We start from the raw sequence: 23610 nt of genomic DNA, 5'->3' as shown, positions 1-23610 counted from the left end.
AGGGTTTGAGTGGATTAAGAAAAATTAGAGGCATTAAATATAGATAATTTAAGACAGAAGCAGAATGGCAAATGAAGTGTCTTAGAAGATCAAATACATCTAGATGTAGAAGAATAGCCATATTTGAAAGCCAAGGACATTTGGTAATTCCGTTGATCTTGGTAAAGATTTAGATGAAGTATTATAAAACATCTGCCCTTTTGATTGAGACACTACTTTTTAATTTTGCTTCTTAGAAGACTCTAAGACTCTCATTTTAAATTGTGGAATTATTTTTTCATCTTTTCAGTTCATATATTCTACTAAATTAAAAATGGTGAGATAGAGGTAAGTGTTGAATGTAGGGAAGAGAGAGGTTAAATTAACCTGCTACTCTCTACCTTTTTCTTTCAGCTGGACAACATGAGGTTGTAGCTATAGGCACAGGTGAATACAATTACAGCCAGGACATTAAGCCAAATGGAAGAGTATTGCATGACACTCATGCTGTTGTTACAGCAAGAAGGTCTCTTCTTAGGTAAGACAAAACATATTTTAATGTTATTAAATATGAATGCCCTCAGCCCAAAGTAACTTCATATAAATGTCTTCATTTACAAATGGAATTTTATTGATCATAGAGCCAAGGGTGTCACATTTTCTTATCTAAGTCATTGGATTAATTCCATGTCACCTTTGGAACATTTATCATAGTAACGCCAATGTCTACCCTGTGGATTTTAGTGGCTTCTATTATTAAGACCTGTGAACTCAGTTTTTGTTGTTTTGTTTTGTTTTGAAATGGAGTTTCACTTTTGTTGCCCAGGCTGGAATACAGTGGCACAATCTCGGCTTACTGCAACCTCCGGCTTCCAGGTCCAAGCGATTCTGCTGTCTCAGCCTCCCAAATAGCTGGGATTACAGGCATGCACCAACACGCCCGGCTAATTTTTTGTATTTTAGTAGAGACAAGGTTTCACCATGTTGGTCAGGCTGGTCTTGAACTCCTGATCTCAGGTGAGCCACTTGCCTTGGCCTCCCAAAGTGCTGGGATTATAGGAGTGAGCCACCGCACCCAGCCAAACTCAGTTTTAAGAATCCTGCAATCAGCTGGGCATAGTAGCTCTCACCTGTAATCCCAACACTTTGGGAAGCTGAGGTGGGAGGATTGCTGGAGTACAAGAGTTTGAGACCAGCCTGGGCAACATTGTGGGACCTAGTTTCTACAAAAAAATAAAATTAGCCAGGTATGGTGGCACGCAACTGTAGTCCCAGCTACTTTGGAGAATGAGGTGGGAGGATTGCTTGAGCCCAGAAGATCGAGGTTGCAGTGAACCAAGACTGCTCCACTGCACTCTAGCATGGGCAATAGACTAACACCTTGTCTCAAAAAAAAAAATTCCTACAATATATTTTTTTGAAAGATAAAGATAACACTTTTTTATGACTAAGGTTACTGGAAAGTATAGCTTTTGATCTGCACTAAGTAGGCTTGGTCTTATATCACCCCTGAATTAGCCATACTTATCCAAGGATAGCACCAGAAACCAACAGGTTTTTATTCATGAGGATTACACAAAGTTTACCATAAAGCAGAATATATAGATAAGGGATTCTTGAGGCTGACATATCTTGAAGAGAGAGGGAGAAAAGGGCTTAGGTGAGCATGCCTAGTTTCTTTTTCCAGACTCAGTCACTCTGTTCTTTACAAGAGGAATGAATAGCAAGTGGGAAAGAAAGGAATTTGCATGTCACTTCATATGAAAACATGTAAAATGGGAAATGAGTGCTGCTTATAATATCCACCAGCTTTTGGTTATTTTTTGTTTTGTTTTTAATTCCTCTTTATTCCTACTAAATTAGGAATTCTTTTTTAAATTTTATAATTTCTTATTTTTAACTTTTGTGGGTACATAGTGTATATGTTTATAGTGTGCATAAGCTATTTTGACACAGGCATACAGTACATAATAATCACTTCAGGGTAAATGGAGTATGTATCACCTCAAGCATTTATCTTGTGTTACAAAGATTTCAATTATAGTTGTTTAGTTATTTTAAAATGTACAATTAAATTATTGACTATTGTCATCCTGTTGTGCCATCAAATACTAGATCTTATTCATTTTGGTTCTTTAAACCATTAAAATGACTTTTTATTTAACTTTTTCTTATGGATGTTTTGGGCTTTTTTTGTGTTTTTTTTTTGTTTGTTTGTTTGTTTCTGAGACGGAGTCTCACACTGTTGCCCAAGCTGGAGTGCAATGGCGAGATCTCCGCTCACTGCAACCTCTCCCTCCCAGGTTCAAGCCATTCTCCTGCCTCAGCCTCTCGAGTAGCTGGGATTATAGGCACCTGCCACCATGTCCGGCTATTTTTTTGTATTTTTAGTAGAGATGGGGTTTCACTGTGTTGGCCAGGCTGGTCTTGACCTCCTGACCTTGTGATCTGCCCCCCTTGGCCTCCCAAAATGCTGGGATTACAGGGGTGAGCCACCGTGCCTGGCCTCTTATGGATGTTTTCAAAGACACTCAAGTGAGAATAGGATAACAAATTCTCATTCAGCTTCAAAGGTTATTAGCATTCTACTGTCCTTGTTAAATCTCTGCATTCTCACTTTTTGTGTTGGTGTTTTCTTCACTAGAGTATTTTAAAATAAATTTAGTTACATATACCTGAAAAAATATAAATTTGTATCTCTAATAATGAGGAATCCTATAATCTTAAACGTTACTCAGCAAGACTATGAGGATAATGCATCTCATTGCCCTCCACCCCTCTCGGTGCTTATGGAATTATTTGACCTCTTTAAAAACTACCTCTTTTGTGTTGCTTATTCCTGTGCTTGGCATTTTTACATACTGCTGCTTAGTTTTTACTATATATTTTTGATTATGGGATTCAAGGGAGTATATCTTAAAGTCATGGTTTATTAAATAAGCAAAATAGTATTTGTCCTTGATTTGATTAGTTGTTGTAGTCTTTCAGGAGATCTGCTTCCCTTTAAAAAAACAATTTGAATTTTAAAATTTTTAATTATTGTGAATATATAATAGTTGTGCATATTTATAAGGTAAATGTGATATTTTGATACAACCATTAAATGTGTAATGATCAAGTCAGGGTAATTGGGATATCCCTCTCCTCAATCATTTTTCATTTCTTTGTGTTGGGAGCATTCCATTTCCACTCATTTAGTTATTTTGAAACATACAATAAATTATTGGTAACTATATCTGCTTCATTTCTTAATACAACTTCTTGTGTTCATTGTATTGTTCCTATGCTCTTGTATTTTTTCTTTAAAACCATTAAGGAGCAGGGACCACAGTTTTTGTCATTTTTGTAGTAGTTTGTTTGGATAGGGAAGGGGAAATAGAAGTAAGGCAAAAAGTTGGCAGTTCATCTGGGAGGCTGGGAGCAGAACTGTCTGACGAAGAAGGGAGCAATCAGTAGAGAAATGAGTCTTTTGGAGAAGATGATAGTTGGGAGACTCTAATGTGATAGAGACTCTAATGTAATAGAGAAAGAACGGTGTTTTAAGTCAGGTTACAGGGCAGACTGGGCTCCAGTTGAGAACTGTCAAGAAACTTAATTTTTCATTAAATCTAAGATTAATTTAGGAGTTCTTACCTGTGTCAAAACTTTTGACATGCAGGACATTGCTTGTGACACATGTGGACATGACGCTCATTAAGATACATCTTTTATAAAGTTTATTACTTGACAAAATTATAACATTTATTTTAGGTACTTTTATAGACAACTTCTGCTCTTCTACAGCAAAAATCCTGCTATGATGGAAAAATCAATATTTTGTACAGAACCAACTTCTAATCTACTCACTCTTAAACAGAATATCAACATTTGCCTTTACATGAACCAGTTGCCTAAAGGATCAGCCCAGATTAAGTCACAGTTGTAAGTATTAGAGAAGTTGTTTTTAAAAGCAAGTAGGATGGCCATGCCATACATTCTGACTTTCTACAGCAAATAGAACATATAAATTCCAATTACCCATATTTTCTCTTCAGCTTTGAGTTGTTATTTGTGGCCTGCAGGAGACCCCAAATCCTTTTCCCTTCCCCTCAATCTAATCTATTACTTCTACAGGTTGAGCTTCCCAAATCCAAAAGTCGGAGATTCAAAATGCTCCAAAATCGGAAACTTTTTGAGCACTGACATGACGCTCAAAGGAAATTCTCACTGGAGCATTTCATATTTCAGATTTTTGGATTTGTGTTCAACTGGTATGTATAAAGTAAATATTCCAGTGTGAAAAAAACAAAATCTGAAACACTTCTATTTCCAAGCATTTTAGATAAGCAACACTCAACCTGTGCGTAAAAGTTCCATGTACTTCACCACTTTTTTTGCTATGCTATGTTTTAAAAAAATCTTCTACTCCTTTCTATTTTTAAGACCTCATAAACTTTAGGAAGTATGGATTTATGCACTACTCACATACAAATACGAGAGTTAAGAAAAACTTTAACCTATGGCCAAAATATTACTGCTTTGATGAATGAATATCATCAGGTAGCATAACATTTAAACAGTACAAACAAGAACAAAGAAGATAGTAAAAGTCACTTTAAGTGACTAAAATATTACCATGGGTAATATTTTAATAAAAATCCCTCTAGGAACACCTTTGAAATTAAGGTCACAGTTCTCTAGAAAGAACCTTAAAGAAAAATAATTTTGCATTTTTATTGAAGATGACAAAGAAAAATAGTTTTCCTTTCTTTCATTTTGTAGTTTTAAAAAATTTTCATACAGAGGAAGGAACTAATTCACAAACTATGATAGGGATAAAAATTAGTGTTTCTTTGGATTTTAAGGGACATAAAGTGGTGGTAATATGAAAAATAGCTCTATTGGAAGCTGTAGATGTGGTTAATTTCTGTTTTATAGTACTATTGTAGAATAAAGGCACTCCATTCCTACCTTGCTTTCTTGCATCTGTTTCTGTTACTGGAATTAAATGTACACTGGGAAGTTAAACATGTTAGAGAACAGCTGTTAGGTACAGGTAGATTTTGTTCTGTCACCTTTGTTTTCTAAAGGAAGAAACTTTCTTTTCTTCCTCTAGACGTCTTAATCCACATTCTATATCTGCATTTGAAGCCAATGAAGAACTCTGTCTCCACGTGGCTGTTGAAGGCAAAATTTATCTGACTGTTTACTGTCCTAAAGATGGTGTTAATAGAATAAGCAGTATGTCCTCAAGTGACAAATTGACCAGATGGGAAGTGCTTGGTGTACAGGGAGCATTGCTGAGTCATTTTATACAGCCAGTTTACATCAGCAGTATACTTGTTGGTGAGTGGGATTTCAGAACCTCCAGGGCCTCTCTCTCACTAAGCAAATTCTCTGTATTTTACTTATCAGTATAAAATTAGTTTTTGCATACCTGAAACTTTATTTAAGGTCAAAACACAGATCTGCTGTTTTGTAGAGCTGTTGGTTTCATGATAAATTATCAGGGAGAATGAATAAATCCGAAGGTTGGAGGCAGAGATTGTGGGATAAAGATGCCGTAAGTTGTAGTGACCATCCAGCTGGATAAGGAAATTCCAGAGACAGCTCCTTCTGGTGCTTTGGGAAAGATCAGAGACACAGGGAAATGAGGGAGGGATCAGAGAAAAACCTTGGTTGTGAAGCTTATTTCTGAGGCCTTTCAATTTTCTTTTTCTTTTTTTTTTTATTTTTTAGTTTTTATTATTATACTTTAGGTTTTAGGGTACATGTGCACAATGTGCAGGTTTGTTACATATGTATCCATGTGCCATGTTGTTTTGCTGCACCCATTAACTTGTCATTTAGCATTAGGTATATCTCCTACTGCTGTCCCTCCCCCCTCCCCCCACCCCACAACAGTCCCCAGAGTGTGATGTTCCCCTTCCTGTGTCCATGAGTTCTCATTGTTCAATTCCCACCTATGAGTGAGAACATGTGGTGTTTGGTTTTTTGTCCTTGCGATAGTTTACTGAGAATGATGGTTTCCAGTTTCATCCATGTCCCTACAAAGGACATGAACTCATCATTTTTAATGGCTGCATAGTATTCCATGGTGTATATGTGCCACATTTTCTTAATCCAGTCTATCGTTGTTGGACATTTGGGTTGGTTCCAACTCTTTGCTATTGTGAATAGTACCGCAATAAACATACGTGTGCATGTGTCTTTATAGCAGCATGATTTATAGTCCTTTGGGTATATACCCAGTAATGGGATGGCTGGGTCAAATGGTATTTCTAGTTCTAGATCCCTGAGGAATCGCCACACCAACTTCCACAATGGTTGAACTAGTTTACAGTCCCACCAACAGTGTCAAAGTGTTCCTATTTCTCCACATCCTATCCAGCACCTGTTGTTTCCTGACTTTTTAATGATGGCCATTCTAACTGGTGTGAGATGGTATCTCACTGTGGTTTTGATTTGCATTTCTCTGATGGCCAGTGATGATGGGCATTTTTTCATGTGTTTTCTGGCTGCATAAATGTCTTCTTTTGAGAAGTGTCTCTTCATGTCCTTTGCCCACTTTTTGATGGGGTTGTTTGTTTTTTTCTTGTAAATTTGTTTGAGTTCATTGTAGATTCTGGATATTAGCCCTTTGTCAGATGAGTAGGTTGCAAAAATTTTCTCCCATTTTGTAGGTTGCCTGTTCACTCTGATGGTAGTTTCTTTTGCTGTGCAGAAGCTCTTTAGTTTAATGAGATCCCATTTATCAATTTTGGCTTTTGTTGCCATTGCTTTTGGTGTTTTAGACATGAAGTCCTTGCCCACGCCTATGTCCTGAATGGTATTGCCTAGGTTTTCTTGTAGGATTTTAATGGTTTTAGGTCTAACATATAAGTCTTTAATCCATCTTGAATTAATTTTTGTATAAGGTGTAAGGAAGGGATCCAGTTTCAGCTTTCTACATATGGCTAGCCAGTTTTCCCAGCACCATTTATTAAATAGGGAATCCTTTCCCATTTCTTGTTTTTGTCAGGTTTGTCAAAGATTAGATAGTTGTCGATATGTGGCATCATCTCTGAGGGCTCTGTTCTGTTCCATTAATCTATATCTCTGTTGTGGTACCAGTACCATGTTGTTTTGGTTACTGTAGCCTTGTAGTATAGTTTGAAGTCAGGTAGCGTGATGCCTCCAGCTTTGTTCTTTTGGCTTAGGATTGACTTGGCGATGTGGGCTCTTTTTTGGTTCCATATGAACTTCAAAGTAGTTTTTTCCAATTCTGTGAAGAAAGTCATTGGTAGCTTGATGGGGATGGCATTGAATCTATAAATTACCTTGGGCAGTATGGCCATTTTCACGATATTGATTCTTCCAACCCATGAGCATGGAATGTTCTTCCATTTGTTTGTATCCTCTTTTATTTCACTGAGCAGTGGTTTGTAGTTCTCCTTGAAGAGGTCCTTCACATCCCTTGTAACTTGGATTCCTAGGTATTTTATTCTCTTTGAAGCAATTGTGAATGGGAGTTCACTCATGATTTGGCTCTCTGTTTGTCTGTGATTGGTGTACAAGAATGCTTGTGATTTTTGTACATTGATTTTGTATCCTGAGACTTTGCTGAAGTTGCTAATCAGCTTAAGGAGATTTTGGGCTGAGACGATGGGGTTTTCTAGATATACAATCATGTCATCTGCAAACAGGGACAATTTGACTTCCTCTTTTCCTAATTGAATACCCTTTATTTCCTTCTCCTGCCTGATTGCTCTGGCCAGAACTTCCAGCACTATGTTGAATAGGAGTGGTGAGAGAGGGCATCCCTGTCTTGTGCCAGTTTTCAAAGGGAATGCTTCCAGTTTTTGCCCATTCAGTATGATATTGGCTGTGGGTTTGTCATAGATAGCTCTTATTATTTTGATATACATCCCATCAATACCTAATTTATTGAGAGTTTTTAGCACGAAGGGTTGTTGAGTTTTGTCAAAGGCGTTTTCTGCATCTGTTGAGATAATCATGTGGTTTTTGTCTTTGGTTCTGTTTATATGCTGGATTACATTTATTGATTTGCATATGTTGAACCAGCCTTGCATCCCAGGGATGAAGCCCACTTGATGATGGTGTATAAGCTTTTTGATGTGCTGCTGGATTTGGTTTGCCAGTATTTTACTGAGGATTTTTGCATCAATGTTCATCAAGGATATTGGTCTGAAATTCTCTTTTTTGGTTATGTCTCTGCCAGGCTTTGGTATCAGGACAATGCTGGCTTCATAAAATGTGTTAGGGAGGATTCCCTCTTTTTCTATCGATTGGAATAGTTTCAGAAGGAATGGTACCAGTTCCTCCTTGTACCTCTGGTAGAATTCGTCTGTGAATCCATCTGGTCCTGGACTCTTTTTGGTTGGTAGGCTATTGATTATTGCCACAATTTCAGAGCCTGTTATTGGTCTATTCAGAGACTCAACTTCATCCTGGTTTAGTCTTGGGAGGGTGTATTTGTCGAGGAATTTATCCATTTCTTCTAGATTTTCTAGTTTATTTGCATAGAGGTGTTTGTAGTATTCTCTGATGGTAGATTGTATTTCTTTGGGATCGGTGGTGATATCCCTTTTTTCATTTTTTATTGCATCTATTTGATTCTTCTCTCTTAGCAGTCTATCAATTTTGTTGATCTTTTCAAAAAACCAGCTCCTGGATTCATTAATTTTTTGAAGGGTTTTTTGTGTCTCTATTTCCTTCAGTTCTGCTCTGATTTTAGTTATTTCTAGCCTTCTGCTAGCTTTTGAATATGTTTGCTCTCGCTTTTCTAGTGCTTTTAATTGTGATGTTAGGGTGTCAATTTTGGATCTTTCCTGCTTTCTCTTGTGGGCATTTAGTGCTATAAATTTCCCTCTACACACTGCTTTGAATGTGTCCCAGAGATTCTGGTATGTTGTGTCTTTGTTCTCGTTGGTTTCAAAGAACATCTTTATTTCTGCCTTCATTTTGTTATGTACCCAGTAGTCATTCTGGAGCAGGTTGTTCAGTTTCCATGTAGTTGAGCGGTTTTGAGTGAGTTTCTTAATCCTGAGTTCTAGTTTGATTGCACTGTGGTCTGAGAGACAGTTTGTTTTAATTTCTGATCTTTTACATTTGCTGAGGAGAGCTTTACTTCCAACTATGTGGTGAATTTTGGAATAGGTGTGGTGTGGTGCTGAAAAAAATGTGTATTCTGTTGATTTGGGGTGGAGAGTTCTGTAGATGTCTATTAGGTCCACTTTGTGCAGAGCTGAGTTCAATTCCTGGATATCCTTGTTAACTTTCTGTCTCGTTGATCTGTCTAATGTTGACAGTGGGGTGTTAAAGTCTCTCATTATTATTGTGTGGGAGTTTAAGTCCCTTTGTAGGTCACTCAGGACTTGCTTTATGAATCTGGGTGCTCCTGTGTTGGGTGCATATATATTTAGGATAGTTAGCTCTTCTTGTTGAATTGATCCCTTTACCATTATGTAATGGCCTTCTTTGTCTGTTTTGATCTTTGTTGGTTTAAAGTCTATTTTATCAGAGACTAGGATTGCAACCCCTGCCTTTTTTTGTTTTCCATTTGCTTGATAGATCTTCCTCCATCCCTTTATTTTGAGTCTGTGTGTGTCTCTGCACGTGAGATGGGTTTCCTGAATACAGCACACTGATGGGTCCTGACTCCTTATCCAGTTTGCCAGTCCATGTCTTTTAATTGGAGCATTTAGCCCATTTACATTTAAAGTTAATATTGTTATGTGTGAATCTGATCCTGTCATTATGATGTTAGTAGGTTATTTTGCTCGTTAGTTGATGCAGTTTCTTCCTAGCCTCGATGGTCTTTACAATTTGGCATGTTTTTGCAGGGGCTGGTACCAGTTGTTCCTTTCCATGTTTAGTGCTTCCTTCAGGAGCTCTTTTAGGGCAGGCCTGGTGGTGACAAAATCACTCAGCGTTTGCTTGTCTGTAAAGTATTTTATTTCTCCTTCACTTATGAAGCTTAGTTTGGCTGGATATGAAATTCTGGGTTGAAAATTCTTTTCTTTAAGAATGTTGAATATCGGCCCCCACTCTCTTCTGGCTTGTAGAGTTTCTGCCGAGAGATCAGCTGTTAGTCTGATGGGCTTCCCTTTGTGGGTAACCTGACCTTTCTCTCTGGCTGCCCTTAACATTTTTTCCTTCATTTCAACTTTGGTGAATCTGACAATTATGTGTCTTGGAGTTGCTCTTCTTGAGGAGTATCTTTGTGGCATTCTCTGTATTTCCTGAATCTGAATGTTGGCTGGCCTTGCTAGATTGGGGAAGTTCTCCTGGATAATATCTTGCAGAGTGTTTTCCAACTTGGTTCCATTCTCCCCGTCATTTTCAGGTACACCAATCAGACGTACGTTTCGTCTTTTCACATAGTCCCAAATTTCTTGGAGGCTTTGTTCATTTCTTTTTATTCTTTTTTTCTCTGAACTTCCCTTCTCGCTTCATTTCGTTCATTTCATCTTCCATCAGTGATACCCTTTCTTCCAGTTGATCGCATCTGCTACCGAGGCTTCTGCAGTCTTCGCGTAGTTCTCAATACTTGGCTTTCAGCTCCATCAGCTCCTTTAAGCCCTTCTCTCCATTGGTTATTCTAGTTATCCATTCATCTAATTTTTTTTCAAAGTTTTTAACTTCTTTGCTATTGTTTTGAGTTTCCTCCTGTAGCTCGGAGTAGTTTGATCATCTGAAGCCTTCTTCTCTCAGCTCGTCAAAGTCATCCTCCATCCAGCTTTGTTCCATTGCTGGTGAGGAACTGCGTTCCTTTGGAGGAGGAGAGGTGCTCTGCGTTTTAGAGTTTCCAGTTTTTCTGCTCTGTTTTTTCCCCATCTTTGTGGTTTTATCTACTTTTGGTCTTTGATGATGGTGATGCACAGATGGGTTTTTGGTGTGGATGTCCTTTCTGTTTGTTAGTTTTCCTTCTAACAGACAGGACCCTCAGCTGTACGTCTGTTGGAGTTTACTAGAGGTCCACTCCAGACCCTGTTTGGCTAGGTGTCAGCAGCGGTGGTTGCAGAACAGCGGATTTTCGTGAGACCACAAATTCAGCTGTCTGATAGTTCCTCTGGAAGTTTTGTCTCAGAGGAGTACCCAGCCGAGTGAGGTGTCAGTCTGTCCCTACTGGGGGGTGCCCAGCCTTTCAATTTTGAAAGCACTCAGCATGCTGAAGTTTCGTAGTTTGAGGCATTGTTTTCTGTACCCCAACATTATTTTAAAGCGTTATTTTACTTTTCAAAAAGTTTGCAGAAACAAATTTTATGCTGTGGATGTTTGATAGATACTCGTTTCATCATTTTATGGTGGTGGAATTTTTAAATTTAAAACATGGGATCTAGGCTTGCATTAAAAGGGCATTTACTATATTTAAATAGAAAATTATCCAGAGCAATCTGGAAAAAAAATTCTCTTTCTTGACTATTAAAAAATAGCTAGATTTATATTCATTCTCAAGCTTTTTACAATATATCTTGCAAATTTGGTAACGCCATTACAATAAGTTTTTCTGCCTAAGTACTTGAAAAATGTTTGTCCAGAAGTTATTTCCATCCAGAGGTCCTTTTCATATACTGATTTGATTTGTACAATTGAAGTGTAGAGAATCCTTCCTAGTGAAGAAATCCACTGTAAATATAGTTCATGGACTTTTAAGAAGCCGCTGATAGGAAAGTTACACTGTGGTTTGAGGGAGCCAAGATAGCCAAATATGAACAGCTCCGGTCTACAGCTCCCAGCATGAGCAATGCAGAAGATGGGTGATTTCTGCATTTCCATCTGAGGTACCGGGTACATCTCACTAGGGAGTGCCAGACAGTGGACGCAGGACAGCAGGTGCAGTGCACCGTGCACGAGTCAAAGCAGGGCAAGGCATTGCCTCACTCGGGAAGTGCAAGGGGTCAGGGAGTTCCCTTTCCTAGTCAAAGACGGGGTGACAGATGGCTCCTGGAAATTCGGGTACCTCCCACCCTAATACTGCGCTTTTCCGACGGGCTTAAAAAATGGCACACCAGGAGATTATATCCCGCACCTGGCTCGGAGGGTCCTATGCCCACAGAGCCTCGCTCATTGCTAGCGCAGCAGTCTGAGATCAAACTGCAAGGTGGCAGCAAGGCTGGGGGAGGGGTGCCCGCCATTGCCCAGGCTTGCTTAGGTAAACAAAGCAGCCTGGAAGCTCAAACTGGGTGGAGCCCACCACAGCTCAAAGAGGCCTGCCTGCCTTTGTAGGCTCCACCTCTGGGGGCAGGGCACAGACAAACAAAAACACAGCAGTAACCTCTGCAGACTTAAATGTCCCTGTCTGACAGCTTTGAAGAGAGTAGTGATTCTCCCAGCACACAGCTGGAGATCTGAGAATGGGCAGACTGCCTCCTAAAGTGGGTCCCTGACCCCTGACCCTCGAGCAGCCTAACTGGAAGGCACCCCCAAGTAGGGGCGGACTGACACCTCACATGGCCGGTTACTCCTCTGAGACAAAACTTCCAGAGGAACGCTCAGGCAGCAGCATGTGTGCTTCATGAAAATCCGCTGTTCTGCAGCCTCCGCTGCTGAGACCCAGCCAAATAGGGTCTGGAGTGGACCTCTAGCAAACTCCAGCAGACCTGCAGCTGAGGATCCTGTCTGTTAGAAGGAAAACTAACAAACAGAAAGGACATCCACACCAAAAACCCATCTGTACATCACCATCATCAAAGACCAAAAGTAGATAAAACCACAAAGATGGGGAAAAAACAGAGCAGAAAAACTGGAAATTCTAAAAAGCAGAGCACCTCTCCTCCTCCAAAGGAACGCAGTTCCTCACCAGCAACGGAACAAAGCTGGACAGAGAATGACTTTGACGACTTGAGAGAAGAAGGCTTCAGACGATCAAACTACTCCGAGCTACAGGAGGAAATTCAAACCAAAGGCAAAGAAGTTAAAAACTTTGAAAAAAATTTAGATGAAAGTATAACTAGAATAACCAATACAGAGAAGTGCTTAAAGGAGCTGATGGAGCTGAAAGCCAAGGCTCAAGAACTACGTGAAGAATGCAGAAGCCTCAGGAGCTGATGCGATCAACTGGAAGAAAGGGTGTCACTGATGGAAGATGAAATGAATGAAATGAAGCGAGAAGGGAAGTTTAGAGAAAAAAGAATAAAAAGAAACTAACAAAGCCTCCAAGAAATACGGGACTATGTGAAAAGACCAAATCTACGTCTTATTGGTGTACCTGAATGTGATGGGGAGAATGGAACCAAGTTGGAAAACACTCTGCAGGATATTTTCCAGGAGAACTTCCCGAATCCAGCAAGGCAGGCCAACATTCAGATTCAGGAAATACAGAGAATGCCACAAAGATACTCCTCCAGAAGAGCAACTCCAAGGCACATAATTGTCAGATTCACCAAAGTTGAAATGAAGGAAAAAATGTTAAGGGCAGCCAGAGAGAAATGTCGGGTTACCCACAAAAGGAAGCCCATGAGACTAACAGCGGATCACTCGGCAGAAACTCTACAAGCCAGAAGAGAGTGGGGGCCGATATTCAACATTCTTAAAGAAAAGAATTTTCAACCCAGAATTTCATATCCAGCCAAACTAAGCTTCATAAGTGAAGGAGAAATAAAATACTTTACAGACAAGCAAATGCTGAGAGAGTTTGTCACCACCAGGCCTGCCCTAAAAGAGCTCCTGAAGGAAGCACTAAACATGCAAAGGAACAACCGGTACCAGCCACTGCAAAATCTTGCCAAATTGTAAAGATCATCAAGGCTATGAAGAAGCTGCATCGACTAATGAGCAAAATAACCAGCTAACATCATATTGACAGGATCGAATTCTCACATAACAATATTAACTTTAAATGTAAATGGACTAAATGCTCCAATTAAAAGACACAGACTGGCAAATTGGATAAAGAGTCAGGACCCATCAGTGTGCTGCATTCAGGAAACCCATCTCACATGCAGAGACACACATAGGCTCAAAATAAAGGGATGGAGGAAGATCTACCAAGCAAATGGAAAACAAATTAAGGCAGGGGTTGCAATCCTGGTCTTTGATAAAACAGACTTTAAACCAACAAAGATCAAAAGAGACAAGGCCATTACATAATGGTAAAGGGATAAATTCAATAAGAAGAGCTAACTATCCTAAATATATATGCACCCAATCCAGGAGCACCCAGATTCATAAAGCAAGTCCTGAGTGAACTACAAAGAGACTTAGACTCCCACACAATAATAATAGACTTTAACACCCCACTGTCAACATTAGACAGATCAACGAGACAGAAAGTTAACAAGGATGCCCAGGAATTGAACTGAGCTCTGCACCAAGCGGACCTAATAGACATCTACAGAACTCTCCACCCCAAATCAACAGAATACACATTTTTTTCAGCACCACACCACACCTATTCCAAAATTCACCACATAGTTGGAAGTAAAGCTCTCCTCAGCAAATGTAAAAGAACAGAAATTAAAACAAACTGTCTCTCAGACCACAGTGCAATCAAACTAGAACTCAGGATTAAGAAACTCACTCAAAACCGCTCAACTACATGGAAACTGAACAACCTGCTCCAGAATGACTACTGGGTACATAACAAAATGAAGGCAGAAATAAAGATGTTCTTTGAAACCAACGAGAACAAAGACACAACATACCAGAATCTCTGGGACACATTCAAAGCAGTGTGTAGAGGGAAATTTATAGCACTAAATGCCCACAAGAGAAAGCAGGAAAGATCCCAAATTGACACCCTAACATCACGATTAAAAGAACTAGAAAAGCAAGAGCAAACACATTCAAAAGCTAGCAGAAGGCAAGAAATAACTAAAATCAGAGCAGAACTGAAGGAAATAGAGATACAAAAAACCCTTCAAAAAATTAATGAATCCAGGAGCTGGTTTTTTGAAAAGATCAACAAAATTGATAGACCGCTGGCAAGACTAATAAATAATAAAAGAGAGAAGAATCAAATAGACGCAATAAAAAATGATAAAGGGGATATCACCACCAATCCCACAGAAATACAAACTACGATCAGAGAATTCTACAAACACCTCTACGCAAATAAACTAGAAAATCTAGAAGAAATGGATAAATTCCTCGATACATACACCCTCCCAAGACTAAACCAGGATGAAGTTGAATCTCTGAATAGACCAATAACAGGTTCTGAAATTGTGGCAATAATCAATAGCCTTCCAACCAAAAAGAGTCCAGGACCAGATGGATTCACAGCCAAATTCTACCAGAGGTACAAGGAGGAACTGCTACCATTCCTTCTGAAACTATTCCAATCAATAGAAAAAGAGGGAATCCTCCCTAACTCATTTTATGAGGCCAGCATTGTCCTGATACCAAAGCCAGGCAGAGACACAACCAAAAAAGAGAATTTTAGACCAATATCCTTGATGAACATTGATGCAAAAATCATCAGTAAAATACTGGCAAACCGAATCCAGCAGCACATTAAAAAGCTTATACACCATGATCAAGTGGGTTTCATCCCTGGGATGCAAGGCTGGTTCAACATACGCAAATCAATAAATGTAATCCAGCATATAAACAGAAGCAAAGACAAAAACCACATGATTATCTCAATAGATGCGGAAAAGGCCTTTGACAAAATTCAACAACCTTCATGCTAAAAACTCTCAATAAATTAGGTATTGATGGGACGTATCTCAAAATAATAAGAGCTATCTATGACAAACCCACAGCCAATACCATACTGAATGGGCAAAAACTGGAAGCATTCCCTTTGAAAACTGGCACAAGACAGGGATGCCCTCTCTCACCACTCCTATTCAACATAGTGCTGGAAGTTCTGACCAGGGCAATCAGGCAGGAGAAGGAAATAAAGTGTATTCAATTAGGAAAAGAGAAAGTCAAATTGTCCCTGTTTGCAGATGACATGATTGTATATCTAGAAAACCCCATTGTCTCAGCCCAAAATCTCCTTAAGCTGATAAGCAACTTCAGCAAAGTCTCAGGATACAAAATCAATGTACAAAAATCACAAGCATTCTTATACACCAATAACAGACAGAGAACCAAATCATGAGTGAAATCCCATTCACAATTGCTTCAAAGAGAATAAAATACCTAGGAATCCAACTTACAAGGGATGTGAAGGACCTCTTCAAGGAGAACTACAAACCACTGCTCAATGAAATAAAAGAGGATACAAACAAATGGAAGAACATTCCATGCTCATGGGTTGGAAGAATCAATATCGTGAAAATGGCCATACTGCCCAAGGTAATTTATAGATTCAATGCCATCCCCATCAAGGTACCAATGACTTTCTTCACAGAATTGGAAAAAACTACTTTGAAGTTCATATGGAACCCAAAAAGAGCCCGCATCACAAGTCAATCCTAAGCCAAAAGAACAAAGCTGGAGGCATCACGCTACCTGACTTCAAACTATACTACAAGGCTACAGTAATCAAAACAGCATGGTACAGGTACCAAAACAGAGATGTAGATCAATGGAACAGAACAGAGCCCTCAGAAATAATGCCGCGTATCTACAACTATCTGATCTTTAACAAACCTGACAAAAACAAGCAATGGGGAAAGGATTCCCTGTTTAATAAATGGTGCTGGGAAAACTGGCTAGCCATATGTAGAAAGCTGAAACTGGATCCCTTCCTTACACCTTATACAAAAATTATTTCCAGATGGATTAAAGACTTAAATGTTAGACCTAAAACCATAAAAACCCTAGAAGAAAACCTAGGCATTACCATTCAGGACATAGGCATGGGCAAGGACTTCTTGTCTAAAACACCAAAAGCAATGGCAACAGAAGCCAAAATTGACAAATGGGATCTAATTAAACTAAAGAGCTTCTGCACAGCAAAAGAAACTACCATCAGAGTGAACAGGCAGCCTACACAATGGGAGAAAATTTTTGCAACCTACTCATCTGACAAAGGGCTAATATCCAGAATCTACAATGAACTCAAACAAATTTACAAGATAAAAACAAACAACCCCATCAAAAAGTGGGTGAAGGACATGAACAGACACTTCTCAAAAGAAGACATTTATGTAGCCAAAAGACACATGAAAAAATGCTCATCATCACTGGCCATCAGAGAAATGTAAATCAAAACCACAATGCGATACCATCTCAACACCAGTTAGAATGGCCATCATTAAAAAGTCAGGAAACAACAGGTGCTGGAGAGGATGTGGAGAAATAGGAACACTTTGACACTGTTGGTGGGACTGTAAACTAGTTCAACCATTGTGGAAGTCAGTGTGGCGATTCCTCAGGGATCTAGAACTAGAAATACCATTTGACCCAGCCATCCCATTACTGGGTATATACCCAAAGGACTATAAATCATGCTGCTATAAAGACATGTGCACACGTATGTTTATTGCAGCACTATTCACAATAGCAAAGACTTGGAACCAACACAGATGTCCAACAACAATAGACTGGATTAAGAAAATGTGGCAGAAATAAAGATGTTCTTTGAAACCAACGAGAACAAAGACACAACATACCAGAATCTCTGGGACACATTCAAAGCAGTGTGTAGAGGGAAATTTATAGCACTAAATGCCCACAAGAGAAAGCAGGAAAGATCCCAAATTGACACCCTAACATCACAATTAAAAGAACTAGAAAAGCAAGAGCAAACATATTCAAAAGCTAGCAGAAGGCTAGAAATAACTAAAAGCAGAGCAGAACTGAAGGAAATAGAGACACAAAAAACCCTTCAAAAAATTAATGAATCCAGGAGCTGGTTTTTTGAAAAGATCAACAAAATTGATGGACCGCTAGCAAGACTAATAAAGAAGAAAAGAGAGAAGAATCAAATAGATGCAATAAAAAACGAAAAAGGGGATATCACCACCGATCCCACAGAAATACAATCTACCATCAGAGAATACTACAAACACCTCTATGCAAATAAACTAGAAAATCTAGAAGAAATGGATAAATTCCTCGACAAATACACCCTCCCAAGACTAAACCAGGAAGAAGTTGAATCTCTGAATAGACCAATAACAGGCTCTGAAATTGTGGCAATAATCAATAGCTTACCAACCAAAAAGAGTCCAGGACCTGATGGATTCACAGCTGAATTCTACCAGAGGTACAAGGAGGAACTGGTACCATTCCTTCTGAAACTATTCCAATCGATAGAAAAAGAGGGAATCCTCCCTAACACATTTTATGAAGCCAGCATCGTCCTGATACCAAAACCTGGCAGAGACATAACCAAAAAAGAGAATTTCAGACCAATATCCTTGATGAACATTGATGCAAAAATCCTCAATAAAATACTGGCAAACCGAATCCAGCAGCACATCAAACAGCTTATCCACCATGATCAAGTGGGCTTCATCCCTGGGATGCAAGGCTGGTTCAACATACGCAAATCAATAAATGTAATCCAGCATATAAACAGAACCAAAGACAAAAACCACATGATTATCTCAATAGATGCAGAAAAGGCCTTTGACAAAATTCAACAACCCTTCATGCTAAAAACTCTCAATAAATTAGGTATTGATGGGACATATCTCAAAATAATAAGAGCTATCTACGACAAACCCACAGCCAATATCATACTGAATGGGCAAAAACTGGAAGCATTCCCTCTGAAAACTGGCACAAGACAGGGATGCCCTCTCTCACCGCTCCTATTCAACATAGTGCTGGAAGTTCTGGCCAGAGCAATCAGGCAGGAGAAGGAAATAAAAGGTATTCAATTAGGAAAAGAGGAAGTCAAATTGTCCCTGTTTGCAGATGACATGATTGTATATCTAGAAAACCCCATTGTCTCAGCCCAAAATCTCCTTAAGCTGATTAGCAACTTCAGCGAAGTCTCAGGATACAAAATTAATGTACAAAAATCACAAGCATTCTTGTACACCAATAACAGACAAACAGAGAGCCAAATCATGAGTGAACTCCCATTCACAATTGCTTCAAAGAGAATTAAATACCTAGGAATCCAACTTACAAGGGATGTGAAGGACCTCTTCAAGGAGAACTACAAACCACTGCTCAATGAAATAAAAGAGGATACAAACAAATGGAAGAACATTCCATGCTCATGGGTTGGAAGAATCAATATCGTGAAAATGGCCATACTGCCCAAGGTAATTTATAGATTCAATGCCATCCCCATCAAGCTACCAATGACTTTCTTCACAGAATTGGAAAAAACTACTTTAAAGTTCATATGGAACCAAAAAAGAGCCCGCATCGCCGAGTCAATCCTAAGCCAAAAGAACAAAGCTGGAGGCATCACGCTACCTGACTTCAAACTATACTACAAGGCTACAGTAACCAAAACAGCATGGTACTGGTACCACAACAGAGACATAGATCAATGGAACAGAACAGAGCCCTCAGAAATGATGCCGCATAGCTACAACTATCTGTTCTTTGACAAACCTGACAAAAACAAGAAATGGGGAAAGGATTCCCTATTTAATAAATGGTGCTGGGAAAACTGGCTAGCCATATGTAGAAAGCTGAAACTCGATCCCTTCCTTACACCTTATACAAAAATTAATTCAAGATGGATTAAAGGCTTATATGTTAGACCTAAAACCATTAAAATCCTACAAGAAAACCTAGGCAATACCATTCAGGACATAGGCGTGGGCAAGGACTTCATGTCTAAAACACCAAAAGCAATGGCAACAAAAGCCAAAATCGACAAATGGGATCTCATTAAACTAAAGAGCTTCTGCACAGCAAAAGAAACTATCATCAGAATAACAGGCAACCTACAGAATGGGAGAAAATTTTTGCAACCTACTCATCTGACAAAGGGCTAATATCCAGAATCTACAATGAACTCAAACAAATTTACAAGAAAAAAACAAACAACCCCATCAAAAAGTGGGTGAAGGACATGAACAGACACTTCTCAAAAGAAGACATTTATGCAGCCAGAAAACACATGAAGAAATGCTCATCATCACTGGCCATCAGAGAAATGCAAATCAAAACCACAGTGAGATATCATCTCACACCAGTTAGAATGGCCATCATTAAAAAATCAGGAAACAACAGGTGCTGGAGAGGATGTGGAGAAATAGGAACACTTTTACACTGTTGGTGGGAATGTAAACTAGTTCAACCATTGTGGAAGTCAGTGTGGCGATTCCTCAGGGATCTCGAACTAGAAATACCATTTGACCCAGCCATCCCATTACTGGGTATATACCCAAAGGACTATAAATCATGCTGCTATAAAGACACATGCACACGTATGTTTATTGCGGCACTATTCACAATAGCAAAGAGTTGGAACCAACCCAAATGTCCAACAACGATAGACTGGATTAAGAAAATGTGGCACATATACACCATGGAATACTATGCAGCCATAAAAAATGATGAGTTCGTGTCCTTTGTAGGGACATGGATGAAACTGGAAAACATCATTCTCAGTAAACTATCGCAAGGACAAAAAACCAAACACCGCATGTTCTCTCTCATAGTTGGGAATTGAACAATGAGAACTCATGGACACAGGAAGGGGAACATCACACTCCGGGGACTGTTGTGGGGTGGGGGGAGGGGGGAGGGACAGCATTAGGAGATACACCTAATGCTAAATGACGAGTTAATGGGTGCAGGAAATCAACATGGCACATGGATACATATGTAACAAACCTGCACATTGTGCACATGTACCCTAAAACCCTAAAGTACAATAAAAAAATAAAATAAAATAAATAAAAATTAAAAAAAAAACCGTAGCCATCCTAATGGATATGAAGTGGTAAAAAAAAAAAAAAAAAAAAAAAAAAAAAAAAAAAAGAAAATGTGGCACATATACACCATGGAATACTATGCAGCCATAAAAAATGATGAGTTCATGTCCTTTGTAGGGACATGGATGAAACTGGAAATCATCATTCTCAGTAAACTGTGGCAAGGACAAAAAACTAAACACCGGATGTTCTCACTCATAGGTGGGAATTGAACAAGAGAACACATGGACACAGGAAGGGGAACATCACACTCTGGGGACTGTTGTGGGATGGGGGGATGAGGGAGGGACAGCATTAGGAGATATACCTAATTCTAAATGACGAGTTAATGGGTGCAGCAAACCAACATGGCGCTTGTATACATATGTAACAAACCTGCACATTGTGCACATGTACCCTAAAACTTAAAGTATAATAATAATGAAATAAAATAATTTTAAAAAAGAAATAAAAAAGAAGCAGCTGATAACATTAGGGAGTTTGTTATTCAGTCCTTTCCTTTTTTCTTTTCTTTTTCAGATCACATTCAGAATGTTAGTAAAATGCTTGCCTAAAGTCCGTCAGTTTGCTTAGTGGTAGAGCCTGAATTCAAACCCAGTTTTCATAACTTTTCACGCTGCTGCTTATGATAGATTATATATATGAATTATTGTCAGGTCTTCTGTAGTGTTTGATTAGATTTAACCTTTGACTTTAACCTTGGAGTTTCGTGTTATTTCAGATCCTTTTGAGTGAATCAAATCATAATTTTTCAGTTATATGGTATAACTTTAGATATTTATTTTCTAGGAACAAGTTTGAGCCTCAAGATGTATTAAAATCATACATCAGATATAGTAAATTATTAATGCACACATATATGAAGGGAAAAAGTAAAATTTGTAATAAAATATTTATAAACTTTTTTTCTATTATATTAGGTTTTATACTTCCCTTTAAAGCATCTACGTAAACAATTTGATGTTTAAAGCATTTCATCAGGAATTTGACTTACAGGTTTTTTTTTCCTTCGTTTTTCCAAATGTCTTTTTTTTTTTTTTTTTTTTTTTTTTTGGTACAACCACTGTCATTATTTCATTGCAGAATGTAATAAATATATTAGGCTTTTTTAAAATCCTTATTATCTACTGTTCATTGTAGATACATTAACTGTTCCTCACACCTTATTTTTTCCAACTTTTATTCTGTGCCCAAGTATATTTTTATTTGATTAGCTTTCTTTTGTCACTCTTGTTTTGTCTTGATCATTTGTCACTCTTGATAAACACTTAAGGAAGTGTTTAGAAAAAGGATACCAAAAGCAGTACATGTCCTTTTTACATCATTTTCTAGTGCCCAGATAGTCATAATGCAGCCCTAGTAACTATCTCAACAATTTTAATGATAAGGACACAAAACTTTATTTGTGAAATATGTCCAGTGGTTTACAAAGATTCTGTTGTTGCAAGAACTTCTGACCTTCTGAGGAAGAAAGAGATATGCTTTAGAATTACTGTTTTTTAAATAAGAGTGACTGCTTCCTAACTTCTGTTTTAAGTTTGATGCAGCTCACTGTTTTTTAGTGTTAACATTGCATCTTTTTGAGATCTCTCCTTCAATATTTATAACTGAGAATTCAAAGCTTTTGGTATTGGCACAGTTTTAACCAGAAATGGTCATTCTTTAAATTATTTTGCATTGTGAAATTGAAGCATCGTGGTATTGGAAAAGTTATAATTTGTGGCCCTTAGATGTTTGAAAGTAACTCACTTTCACCAATTATTTCTCATCCAGATTTGTCAACTGCGCTTGCAAGAAATCAGCATACAATGCAGTCGACAAATCTGGATGTACCAGATTTCTTTCTGAGTCAGTTACTAAAGTACCAGTTTCTGAAAAGCTGTGACTCTTTGCTAATATTCAGTAGAGGGACTTTTCATTCTTTTCTGTGTCAGTCTTTTTTAAAATGGAAAATATGTTATTACCTTGTTCTGGTTCTGATTAAGAATATGGAGTAGATGCTAAGAGAGTAGAACTAGGAAAGGGAAGGTTGAAAGATAAAGGATAGAGAAATGGGCTTTAGACGATTTCCAATCATTTCATTTATTTTATTTTGGAATGGTCTTTTAATATTGAACTTCAGTGTTTTGTTTTTGCTTTCTAGGTGATGGGAATTGCAGTGATACCAGAGGCTTAGAAATCGCTATAAAGCAACGTGTTGATGATGCACTCACTTCAAAACTTCCAATGTTTTACTTAGTCAACAGACCTCATATTAGTTTAGTACCTTCTGCTTATCCACTTCAAATGAACTTGGAATATAAATTTCTGAGTCTGAATTGGGCACAAGGAGATGTTTCTTTGGAGATTGTGGATGGCCTGAGTGGGAAGATCACTGAAAGGTTAAAATTACTAATTTCTTTAAACCATATATTACTTAAGCAAAAGAAGACATTTTATTTCAGTTTTTATTCTAACTCTTTTGGATACCATTTATTGAACTCGGAACAATATTTATTATCATTAGTCGAGTGTGACTATGTTGCAGGCATTGTACTAATTTTAAAAATTTTTAAATTTTAAATTTTTTTTCTGATGAGAAGACAGACGTGGAGAAGTTATATAGCTTACTGAAATTACATACTAAATGGCAGAGTCACCATTCAAACCCAAGGAATCTGGCTCCATAACCTACATTTCTCCAACTGTAATTTCATACCATTAGTATTAGAATCATGTAAATTTTTTTAGAAATTCAATTTCTTCTACTGAATCTGACTTTGGATCTGGGGCTCAGGAATTATATTTTTATATGCTCTTCCAAATATTACTTATGTTCCCTTATGTGTAAGAACTATGGTACTGTGTTATACTGTCTTCTTATAATAACCCTGTAGGTTGAGTGATTTTATTTATTTAT

At 38.3% G+C, this 23610-nt stretch overlaps 1 protein-coding gene across 3 annotated transcripts in view; it reads left to right on the top strand.

Moving 5' to 3' along the window:
- The window catches only part of ADAD1 (adenosine deaminase domain containing 1), a 66840-nt gene that overhangs the window by 29656 nt on the left and 13574 nt on the right, over positions 1-23610 (top strand). For 2 of the 3 annotated variants that reach the window (XM_003271346.4, XM_003271347.4), the window contains 4 exons: positions 394-517; positions 3730-3900; positions 5075-5304; positions 22855-23092. In XM_003271346.4, coding sequence (XP_003271394.1) covers positions 394-517; positions 3730-3900; positions 5075-5304; positions 22855-23092 — 763 coding nt within the window. The remainder of the gene's footprint in view (positions 1-393; positions 518-3729; positions 3901-5074; positions 5305-22854; positions 23093-23610) is intronic. The other variant, XM_003271348.3, reaches the window with a different exon arrangement.

This window comes from Nomascus leucogenys, chromosome 7b (genome assembly GCF_006542625.1).
Source record: "Nomascus leucogenys isolate Asia chromosome 7b, Asia_NLE_v1, whole genome shotgun sequence".
In the NCBI taxonomy this organism is placed as follows: Eukaryota; Metazoa; Chordata; class Mammalia; order Primates; family Hylobatidae; genus Nomascus; species Nomascus leucogenys.
This window is presented reverse-complemented; position numbering and strand designations above follow the sequence as displayed.